General features: G+C 41.7%; 1 protein-coding gene across 21 annotated transcripts; it reads left to right on the forward strand.

Annotated features, from left to right (window-relative positions):
* Positions 1-1686: 1686 nt before the first annotated feature.
* Positions 1687-10292, forward strand: LOC127333674 (uncharacterized). Of its 21 annotated transcripts, XM_071826184.1 has the most exons (19): positions 1689-2421; positions 2565-2626; positions 2683-3323; positions 3414-3516; positions 3647-3770; positions 4577-4676; positions 4884-5681; positions 5825-5886; positions 5985-6625; positions 6716-6818; positions 6949-7072; positions 7700-7796; positions 7880-7957; positions 8187-8264; positions 8494-8571; positions 8800-8877; positions 9102-9237; positions 9511-9579; positions 9777-10292. In XM_071826184.1, exons 12-17 carry the CDS (start codon positions 7772-7774, stop codon positions 9191-9193), a joined length of 429 nt encoding a protein of 142 aa, XP_071682285.1. In that variant the 5' UTR covers positions 1689-2421; positions 2565-2626; positions 2683-3323; positions 3414-3516; positions 3647-3770; positions 4577-4676; positions 4884-5681; positions 5825-5886; positions 5985-6625; positions 6716-6818; positions 6949-7072; positions 7700-7771; the 3' UTR covers positions 9194-9237; positions 9511-9579; positions 9777-10292. The 21 variants fall into 21 exon arrangements, with proteins under 21 accessions (XP_071682276.1, XP_071682280.1, XP_071682272.1 ...); XM_071826188.1 differs by lacking the exon at positions 7700-7796 and having other exon boundaries at positions 1691-2421; XM_071826175.1 differs by lacking the exons at positions 2565-2626; positions 7700-7796; positions 9511-9579; positions 9777-10292 and adding an exon at positions 4397-4493 and having other exon boundaries at positions 1687-2421; positions 7880-7979; positions 8187-8256; positions 8494-8869; positions 9102-9240.
* Positions 10293-11501: the final 1209 nt, after the last annotated feature.

Below are 11501 nucleotides of genomic sequence, written 5' to 3' on the forward strand. Positions count from 1 at the left end.
ACAATGATTGCAGTAGGTTGTATTTCAGATGTTAAAGAATGGACCGGGGTCCACAGTTCACTAGTGGTGTCTCTCCAATAAGATAAACTAGGTGATACCCCGCACGTTGTTGCGGGAATTTATACAGTTTTTTTATGCAGAGTAAAGTTAGAAGACATGCGAATTACACAATAGGTGCAAAGATCATAAACTGGATATGAGGTGCGTGAAAAGAGTCGATATATGCATATAATGCAAACAAATATGTTGCCATTAGGTCAGGTTAGCACAATACTTAGCATTCATAGCAATGGAACATTAATCACAAAAAAAATTAAATGAACAGTTTGAAATGTTTGAGATGGGCAACCTAGCTCAGTATGGAAAAAAATGTAAAGTTACATGATGCTCAATCATCCTATGTTTATTAGTTCACGGAAACAAAATTGATCAGTAGTTATATCAGAAAACAGAAACTGCATATGTGTTCCACAAAATCATTGAGTGTACATAGATACCATTTTGAATGTCAGAATTAAGTAAATAAGTTTTGCCGTGCATAAGTATGTGTTCCACAAAATCATTGAGTGTACATAAATACCATTTTGAAATGTCAGAATTAAGTAGTTTTGCCGTGCATAAGTATGCTATGCATCCATTCACATAAAAGATCGGTTAGAGCAAAACAAAAACGCATATCAATCATGTATAGTTGGATGGAGGAATAGTTCTTACACAACGCAAATGTGACGCTTAATGTTCTGAGCAGCATACATGACATATACAAAATCTTAAACGTGTATAGCAGAAGTAATTTATTAGAGCTATGCTGCTAAAGAGTATGGTACTAAAGCGAAAATACATGGGTGGCAACTAAAAGATGTGTACAATGGGAAATGATCATGGCATGTTAGGAAATGTAATCAGGAAAATACAAAGGGGCTTTATGTAGCAAGTCTGTAAAATCATCTAAGCGGGGGAATTCAATTGTACAAAGTTGCACGGGCTTGCATTCCTATTACTTGACCTGCTGCTCACCGTGTGTTTAAGCTGAGAGCAAAAATACCTCACACACTTTAGAATAATAATAATACCACGGTGGTCATAGGAGTGGAACTTCAAAAGAACAAATCCCAAGTTTATAATTGCTGGCTTCAGAAGCAACCCAGAAACGCTGAATTTGCTGAATCCATGACTTGGTGGTTGACTGTGCATTCGCTAGAAGGCTGTAACCTTAGATTGTTGTCACTAATGTTCCAAGATGCCCCTTCCGCAGCATCAAATTAGATCATAGAATAGGAGACCAGAACCACATAGCTAAAATGACATGTTTGCCTGTAAGCTCTCGCAGTGCATACCTTGGGCCTTTATATTTCCTATTCTGTATCTCCTTCATCTACAAATCTGACGCTGAAATTGTTCCACGTCTTAATTACACTCTCTAGGCATAAAATTAATCAATAACAGTGACAATTCATTTCTAGAAAGTACTGGACCGGAAATGTGTAGTTCTAACATCTAAGAAGTCAATACATCCAAAAAACAACTGGGAAGAGGTTTAGTATTTTCTGCAACAAGTTTTCTTTTCCATTTGTAAGCTGTGAGGGACAACCATTAATAAGCTGTGAAAAATGATAAGCATGAGTAAACCTCTTGTGTGCTGGTTAGCCAGAGAAAATGGTACACACATGATCTCTACTATATTAAATGGCTAGAGGTGGTGAGATGGTTGGTACGTCCGTTCCTACTTAACACAAAACTGGGAAAAAGAAAGAGAAACTCTCCCCCGATCGCCCCACGCCAGAAAATCATGTAAAGGCTCAACCCACGATTAGCGCACGGTTGGTCACCCCGCCACCCCCACCATCTCACATCCAACAACTGATTCCCCCTAACAGCGCGCTTCGCCATGCGAGGCCGTCGGATCTCGTCCAAGGCGGAGGTGGCCCAAGGTCGCGCATCCCATGCGGAGGCCGGATTTGGCTTCTCCACAGCATCCACAACAGGGAGCCACCCAAACATGGATGTTGTACAAGCCTCCGCTCCCAGGGGCATGGAGGAACACCACCCTGACACGATCTCATCCACGCTGGTGAGTTGGATGAGGGCATCTCCTCTGGGTGAAGAGCAGGTTGGCCTCGACCTGGAAGTGGAAGGCCACGGCGTCGGCGAGTGCGGCGTTCTCGTCCCGGGAGAGTCGAGGATGGCGGCCCACGAGCAGTATCGTGGTGCCCAGGAGGAGCGTGGCGGCGGCCGACGGTGGAGGACCGGTTACACGACCAAGCAGGGTCTCTACCCGCACCCGGACATCGGCATCCAGAAGATGTGCTGCGTTGAGGCCAATCTCGGCCTGCCAACCCGGCCTCCGACAGCCCTTGCTATACCAGTCAGAGCGGGCCACTTTCTGTTGACTCAGATGGCTGACATTAACTCCACAATCAGGTAGTAAATCTTCCATGTATTATGCTCTCAAATTGCTCGATGAAATGAGCCACTACCTGCGGCATTCTGTTGCCTTTACGATTCAGTCTGATGATTGCGTCAGTGTCCATTTTTTATATCTTTGTATGCAATCTCTTATACAGAATACACAAATCGGTGCATCTAAATTGAATTTCTCCTCGCCGTGAAAGGACATTATAAGATGGTAATTTAATTTTCTTAATCAATTAGTAACATTGACAGTGTTCTTCTGTTTGACAGCAAAGCTTCGTTGACCATGCTGGTTCTGAGAGGGTGAAAAAGTCTGGCTCGGCAGGAGAATAATTGAAACAAACACAAAGCATCAATAACTCTGTTCCTGAACTTCATGGTGTTAATGGTGATTTATCTTCTGAACCTTACCAGAACCATAAGTTACAATGCTTATGAGTGATTCGCTTGGAGGTAATGCACAAACTTTAATGTTTGTGAATGTCTCACGAGCAGAGTCAAACTTGGAGGAGACATACAACTCACTCGTGTATGGAATTTCATTGCTTTTATTCACTCTTTGCATTTGTCTACATAACCATATCTCTCTACTCCACCCTGATTTTTTTTTCTCGAAAAAGTTTTGAATGATTTTTGTTTGTACCATCTCTACTATATTAAATGGCTAGAGGTGGTAGGATGGTTCGTACATCCGTCCCACCCCGGCCATTGCTGCATGTTTTTTCATCGGTGCAACGTTAGACCATCCGGGAGAACCAGCGGCAAGGAACTGCCTCTTTGTTTCTCACCGAGAAAAGATGCGCCAACACATGCTCCTGTTGTTATTTGCTTGCATCTATCCAGGCTGCAGTTGGCGGTGTAAAGGTTGCTTCTGGTCGTTTGGTTGAATGCAAATTTGTTACTCCAAACAGGTAAATTGTTGGCAGGTATCCTGCTTACTCGAGCACACACAAAAGCAGGGGAGATGCGTACATGCTTTATAGTTTAGCTATTGTCGGCAGGTACTGATGAACTTAATTTTCATGATATTCTTTTTATCCGCGAGTGCTTGAGGGGAGCAAGCTGAGCAACGCCAATGTCACCAGCTCTCAACCGCAAACAACTGTATGTACAGCCTCCAAATTTAGTGCTTTTTTCCCAAGCAAACAAATAGAATTCAGAGTTTGACTTTGTCCTTATTTTTCTTATGTCATTCAGGCTACCTAATTTATTTTTGTGCATATGTTCTGCACAGGACGCTCACGGATCGTCGACTGACCACTCTGTGGAATCCATGCTGCACAGCGCAAGTACCCTCAGCGCTAGCATACTCCTCATACCTACGCTTTCCTTCCCATCATATCTGAGTCGCTTTTAAGGTACAATGATATGCTCAACCCTTTCTTGTTTACATTTGACACGTAGAATTCTCTCCAGTTTGACATTCAAGGACCAATTAAGTCTGAAACAGACATCTTTGTTGGTGCATAGAGAGCTTTGTACGAATATGGTAGATATCACGCTGATGTCTAGGACCAACTTGAACCTCTCTTGCTTTCTCATGTTGCTTTTGTTCTCCAGCAGCAAAAATTCTTCTAGGTCAACTACACTCAGCAGATCATAGAAGCAAAAAGTCGTTTAATGGTACTATAAAATCATAACAGATTCAGTTATCGGCTGTAAACAAATTGTTATTTAAATAGGCAATTTTTGTTTTATAATATATACACTTGAAACAATATTGAGGTGCACTCCCCTCCCCCATACACATCCATGTACTACGCAGATGTAGGTAGGCTGTGACACTATAAGATGTTTTCATGGATAGACGGCTACTCTAGAGATAGAAGGTTACAGTATGAAAGGTTACTTCTTTTGTTGCATGAAAACATGTACGCTTATTATGTATAGCTATTGGTTTTTTTACTGTCATCATCAAGTTCAGATGTACGAGGGTGGGAGTGGCTTATTATTTTGTTAATAATGTTGCTTTTTTTCGGTTCAGGTTTCATTTGCTTTGGATTTTAAGTACAAAGAGTTAATTAATATTGACAATTCAAGTGTCCGTTCTGGTTGTATGTGTACCATACAAGAAACTGACGGTCCTCATCTCAGCCTTAGATTTCTTCAGGTCTTCCTCTGATTATACCGTGAATGATTACATGTCCAATGACTTGCATTGTAGATGACCTTGGAGATGAGGCTATGACAACAGACATTGAGGCGGACGACATGGTCGATCATCAAATTCAGATGTACGAGGGTGGGAGTGGCTTACTATTTTGGTAATAATGTTGCTTTTTTCGGTTCAGGTTTCATTTTCTTTGGATTTCAAGTACGAAGAGTTAATTAATATTGACAATTCAAGTGTCTGTTCTGGTTGTATGTGTACCATGCAAGAAACTAACGGTCCTCATCTCAGCCTTAGATTTCTTCAGGTCTTCCTCTGATTATACTTTGAATGATTACATGTCCAATGACTTGCATTGTAGATGACCTTGGAGATGAGGCTATGACAACAGACATTGAGGCGGACGACATCTCTACTATATTAAATGGCTAGAGGTGGTGAGATGGTTGGTACGTCCGTCCCTACTCAAGACAAAATTGGGAAAAAGAAAGAGAAACTCTCCCCCGATCGCCCCACGCCAGAAAATCATGTAAAGGCTCAACCCACGATTAGCGCACGGTTGGTCACCCCGCCACCCCCACCATCTCACATCCAACAACTGATTCCCCCTAACAGCACGCTTCGCCATGCGAGGCCGTCGGATCTCGTCCAAGGCGGAGGTGGCCCAAGGTCGCGCATCCCATGAGGAGGCCGGATTTGGCTTCTCCACAGCATCCACAACAGGGAGCCACCCAAACATGGATGTTGTACAAGCCTCCGCTCCCAGGGGCATGGAGGAACACCACCCTGACACGATCTCATCCACGCTGGTGAGTTGGATGAGGGCATCTCCTCTGGGTGAAGAGCAGGTTGGCCTCGACCTGGAAGTGGAAGGCCACGGCGTCGACGAGTGCGGCGTTCTCGTCCCGGGAGAGTCGAGGATGGCGGCCCACGAGCAGTATCGTGGTGCCCAGGAGGAGCGTGGCGGCGGCCGACGGTGGAGGACCGGTTACACGACCAAGCAGGGTCTCTACACGCACCCGGACATCGGCATCCAGAAGATGTGCTGCGTTGAGGCCAATCTCGGCCTGCCAACCCGGCCTCCGACAGCCCTTGCTATACCAGTCAGAGCGGGCCACTTTCTGTTGACTCAGATGGCTGACATTAACTCCACAATCAGGTAGTAAATCTTCCATGTATTATGCTCTCAAATTGCTCGATGAAATGAGCCACTACCTGAGGCATTCTGTTGCCTTTACGATTCAGTCTGATGATTGCGTCAGTGTCCATTTTTTATATCTTTGTATGCAATCTCTTATACAGAATACACAAATCGGTGCATCTAAATTGAATTTCTCCTCGCCGTGAAAGGACATTATAAGATGGTAATTTAATTTCTCCTCGCCGTGAAAGGACATTATAAGATGGTAATTTAATTTTCTTAATCAATTAGTAACATTGACAGTGTTCTTCTGTTTGACAGCAAAGCTTCGTTGACCATGCTGGTTCTGAGAGGGTGAAAAAGTCTGGCTCGGCAGGAGAATAATTGAAACAAACACAAAGCATCAATAACTCTGTTCCTGAACTTCATGGTGTTAATGGTGATTTATCTTCTGAACCTTACCAGAACCATAAGTTACAATGCTTATGAGTGATTCGCTTGGAGGTAATGCACAAACTTTAATGTTTGTGAATGTCTCACGAGCAGAGTCAAACTTGGAGGAGACATACAACTCACTCGTGTATGGAATTTCATTGCTTTTATTCACTCTTTGCATTTGTCTACATAACCATATCTCTCTACTCCACCCTGATTTTTTTTTCTCGAAAAAGTTTTGAATGATTTTTGTTTGTACCATCTCTACTATATTAAATGGCTAGAGGTGGTAGGATGGTTCGTACATCCGTCCCACCCCGGCCATTGCTGCATGTTTTTTCATCGGTGCAACGTTAGACCATCCGGGAGAACCAGCGGCAAGGAACTGCCTCTTTGTTTCTCACCGAGAAAAGATGCGCCAACACATGCTCCTGTTGTTATTTGCTTGCATCTATCCAGGCTGCAGTTGGCGGTGTAAAGGTTGCTTCTGGTCGTTTGGTTGAATGCAAATTTGTTACTCCAAACAGGTAAATTGTTGGCAGGTATCCTGCTTACTCGAGCACACACAAAAGCAGGGGAGATGCGTACATGCTTTATAGTTTAGCTATTGTCGGCAGGTACTTATGAACTTAATTTTCATGATATTCTTTTTATCCGCGAGTGCTTGAGGGGAGCAAGCTGAGCAACGCCAATGTCACCAGCTCTCAACCGCAAACAACTGTATGTACAGCCTCCAAATTTAGTGCTTTTTTCCCAAGCAAACAAATAGAATTCAGAGTTTGACTTTGTCCTTATTTTTCTTATGTCATTCAGGCTACCTAATTTATTTTTGTGCATATGTTCTGCACAGGACGCTCACGGATCGTCGACTGACCACTCTGTGGAATCCATGCTGCACAGCGCAAGTACCCTCAGCGCTAGCATACTCCTCATACCTACGCTTTCCTTCCCATCATATCTGAGTCGCTTTTAAGGTACAATGATATGCTCAACCCTTTCTTGTTTACATTTGACACGTAGAATTCTCTCCAGTTTGACATTCAAGGACCAATTAAGTCTGAAACAGACATCTTTGTTGGTGCATAGAGAGCTTTGTACGAATATGGTAGATATCACGCTGATGTCTAGGACCAACTTGAACCTCTCTTGCTTTCTCATGTTGCTTTTGTTCTCCAGCAGCAAAAATTCTTCTAGGTCAACTACACTCAGCAGATCATAGAAGCAAAAAAGTCGTTTAATGGTACTATAAAATCATAACAGATTCAGTTATCGGCTGTAAACAAATTGTTATTTAAATAGGCAATTTTTGTTTTATAATATATACACTTGAAACAATATTGAGGTGCACTCCCCTCCCCCATACACATCCATGTACTACGCAGATGTAGGTAGGCTGTGACACTATAAGATGTTTTCATGGATAGACGGCTACTCTAGAGATAGAAGATTACAGTATGAAAGGTTACTTCTTTTGTTGCATGAAAACATGTACGCTTATTATGTATAGCTATTGGTTTTTTTACTGTCATCATCAAGTTCAGATGTACGAGGGTGGGAGTGGCTTATTATTTTGTTAATAATGTTGCTTTTTTTCGGTTCAGGTTTCATTTGCTTTGGATTTTAAGTACAAAGAGTTAATTAATATTGACAATTCAAGTGTCCGTTCTGGTTGTATGTGTACCATACAAGAAACTGACGGTCCTCATCTCAGCCTTAGATTTCTTCAGGTCTTCCTCTGATTATACCGTGAATGATTACATGTCCAATGACTTGCATTGTAGATGACCTTGGAGATGAGGCTATGACAACAGACATTGAGGCGGACGACATGGTCGATCATCAAGTTCAGATGTACGAGGGTGGGAGTGGCTTACTATTTTGGTAATAATGTTGCTTTTTTCGGTTCAGGTTTCATTTTCTTTGGATTTCAAGTACGAAGAGTTAATTAATATTGACAATTCAAGTGTCTGTTCTGGTTGTATGTGTACCATGCAAGAAACTGACGGTCCTCATCTCAGCCTTAGATTTCTTCAGGTCTTCCTCTGATTATACTTTGAATGATTACATGTCCAATGACTTGCATTGTAGATGACCTTGGAGATGAGGCTATGACAACAGACATTGAGGCGGACGACATGGTCGATCATCAAGTTCAGATGTACGAGGGTGGGAGTGGCTTATTATTTTGTTAATAATGTTGCTTTTTTCGGTTCAGGTTTCATTTGCTTTGGATTTTAAGTACAAAGAGTTAATTAATATTGACAATTCAAGTGTCCGTTCTGGTTGTATGTGTACCATACAAGAAACTGACGGTCCTCATCTCAGCATTAGATTTCTTCAGGTCTTCCTCTGATTATACCGTGAATGATTACATGTCCAATGACTTGCATTGTAGATGACCTTGGAGATGAGGCTATGACAACAGACATTGAGGCGGACGACATGGTCGATCATCAAGTTCAGCTGTGCGAGGGTGGGAGTGGCTTACTATTTTGTTAATAATGTTGCTTTTTCGGTTCAGGTTTCAGTTTCTTTCGATTTCAAGTACGAAGAGTTAATTAATATTGACAATTCAATTGTCCGTTCTGGTTGTATGTGTACCATGCAGGAAACTGACGGTCCTCATCTCAGCCTTAGATTTCTTCAGGTCTTCCTCTCATTATACCGTGAATGATTACATGTCCAATGACTTGCATTGTAGATGACCTTGGAGATGAGGCTATGACAACAGACATTGAGGCGGACGGCATGGTCGATCATCAAGTTCAGATGTACGAGGGTGGGAGTGGCTTATTATTTTGTTAATAATGTTGCTTTTTTCGGTTCAGGTTTCATTTTCTTTGGATTTCAAGTATGAAGAGTTAATTAATATTGACAATTCAAGTGTCTGGTTGTATGTGTACCATGCAAGAAACTGACGGTCCTCATCTCAGCCTTAGATTTCTTCAGGTCTCCCTCTGATTATACCGTGAATGATTACATGTCCAATGACTTGCATTGTAGATGACCTTGGAGATGAGGCTATGACAATAGACATTGAGGCGGACGACATGGTCGACCACAATGGCAACGAGTTGATCAGCTTGAGCCCTTAAGGAGCTTGACCATGGATGGCTTGAGCCACCTACATGGTTATCATGTTACGTACCATCTTTTCTTTTGAATTATAATTTCTGAACTCATTTACACAAATTACCTTTTCTTTGTTCCTTGGGATGGATTATTTCAAGTTGTTGATGCACAGTGAGGTTGAAATGAAAATGAAGGGGGTAAATTGTGAGGAATAAACATGTAGATATTAACCCTGTATTGGATTAGGAAATTTTGTTCTTCTTGCACGTGCCTTGCTATGTTTGTATATGTTGTTATTACCTCTTTTGTGCACTTATCGGGTAATCTGTCTTTTTCCCAGGTTTTGAGAAGCCATGAAACAAGCAACGGCTGCACAAAATGTTTAAGCTCATCATGCTAGAGGATGTTGGTAATCATGCTACAAGGATCACCTTATTTTGGTTCTTCGGTCTATTTTCAGATTCTTGTTCATTTTTATCTATATATTTGAAATCATGAACATAGGAAGCAAAGCATACACCATAGCTCTAATGGTAATTTTGAAGCCCATGATAGTGTTCTACTGTATATATGTTTTATTGGATGTTAATGATGGCAAACCTGTAGGTCATGGAACTCTTCGGTGCTACAACGGCAACTCTCAGCTCGCTTTTGTCGTCATGTCACACCTAAAAAACAATGTTGGCAAGAACGAACAAAGATGTGGAAACACAATATGTGTAGAGTCTACACTGCATGATACATAATGAATCTCCTACTACTACTTTGGTATGAATAATAATGGTTAACATGTAACCACTGCGTTGACGTAAGTGCTAAATTTTCTCACTGACATTCGAGTTTTTAGTCAGTCAATGGTATTAGTGTGGCCTTCAATTGTGTTTCAAAATAGAGTTGACCAAGCTGGTTCCAATCTCTTCATCCAAGTTTCCTATTGTGATGTCGTCTTCACTTTTTAAATTTCGAGTCGATTATTTAGAGAAAGGTTTGCACATGAATACTTCAATCAGTTTGAAGTAAGTATATCGGGAGAGTAATTTTAATGTTTTTTATAGGTTAATGTATCAAGCACCGTCACTTTGGTATCTAACAGTTTGTTGGTTCATTATTTCTCCCTTTTCATTGGTTTTAACTTAGAACTTTTGAGTAATAGGAGCTGAAAATTAACCCCTTTCATTACACATCTTGTATGCTGCAAAACGTAGACAGCATTTTCTCTTTCACATATAAGCTTATTTTCATAGTGGAAGAGTTCATCGTAAATTTGCGCATATCACAGGAACAAGAAGGACATGTGAATGACACTTAGCAATTCATATAGATGCTCGAATGTATTTTAGTAGAAAAATGTTATTGCAACAAAAATCCCTTTGTAACTCGGTGCCAACTACGTAACATTGTTGTGAGGTGATAGCAACCTCGCATGAGAATAGTTTCTATAGTTTGAGAGATTGATAGTTCAATACTCCCTGTACGTGATGGTTGTTCAAAACCAATTGCAGAGAGTGCCAGATATCACGTATTTTATTTTTATTTTCCATAGAAACATGTAATAAAGAGTCGTGGCAACGCACGGGTATTTAACTAGTAAGTCTAGAATGTAGGTACGACGTGTGTGCTTCTGAATTATGCCTGCAGCATAAATCTTTCTGGAACATAGCAAATTATCTTTTACTCAATCAACGTACTCACTGCTAGATAATTTTGGGATAAAGTAGCAATACAGGACCTGAGTATTGGGATTGGGGGGAAATTTGAAACAGCCTGGTTTCGCGAGCGGGCTAAAGTGGATTGCCGGCGACGACAAGGGCGCGAGACTCGTTCCATCCAGCGAGCGTATTACCAGCAGGTAATGAGCATGGATGACCCAGACAAGCAAATCCTTCATGTTCAATGTTATCTTCCCGATGGAAACCTGCTGAATAAAAAAAATTAAAAGACATGGAGAACAGAGAGGTAACTTGAGGTGGAAGTAGTTAGGGGATTGCTCACAAGTGGTGGCTGAGAATCGAGCAGCGTTGCCTCCCAGCTATGGTAGCAATGGTGGAGACTGGAGACGATGGGGATATCACAGATCAGTACTTAAAGGAGGCAGGAGGTCGTTTGGAGGAGACAAAAAGAAAGCATTGAGTCAATCAATGTGGTTGGAGTTATAGAAGATGAAGAGGAAGGGAGAGCAAACACAGGGGCAGAGTTTTCTGGAGTCCTAGGAGACGAGACGCCCGTACAAAAAATGATACCTGAGAGTGAGAAAATAACTGGACAGAGCTATGGACTGAGATGGCGCTGTGAGCGATAGCTAATCCACCATAGATTCAATATCCCACGGAC

Source organism: Lolium perenne, chromosome 2, assembly GCF_019359855.2.
Source record: "Lolium perenne isolate Kyuss_39 chromosome 2, Kyuss_2.0, whole genome shotgun sequence".
In the NCBI taxonomy this organism is placed as follows: Eukaryota; Viridiplantae; Streptophyta; class Magnoliopsida; order Poales; family Poaceae; genus Lolium; species Lolium perenne.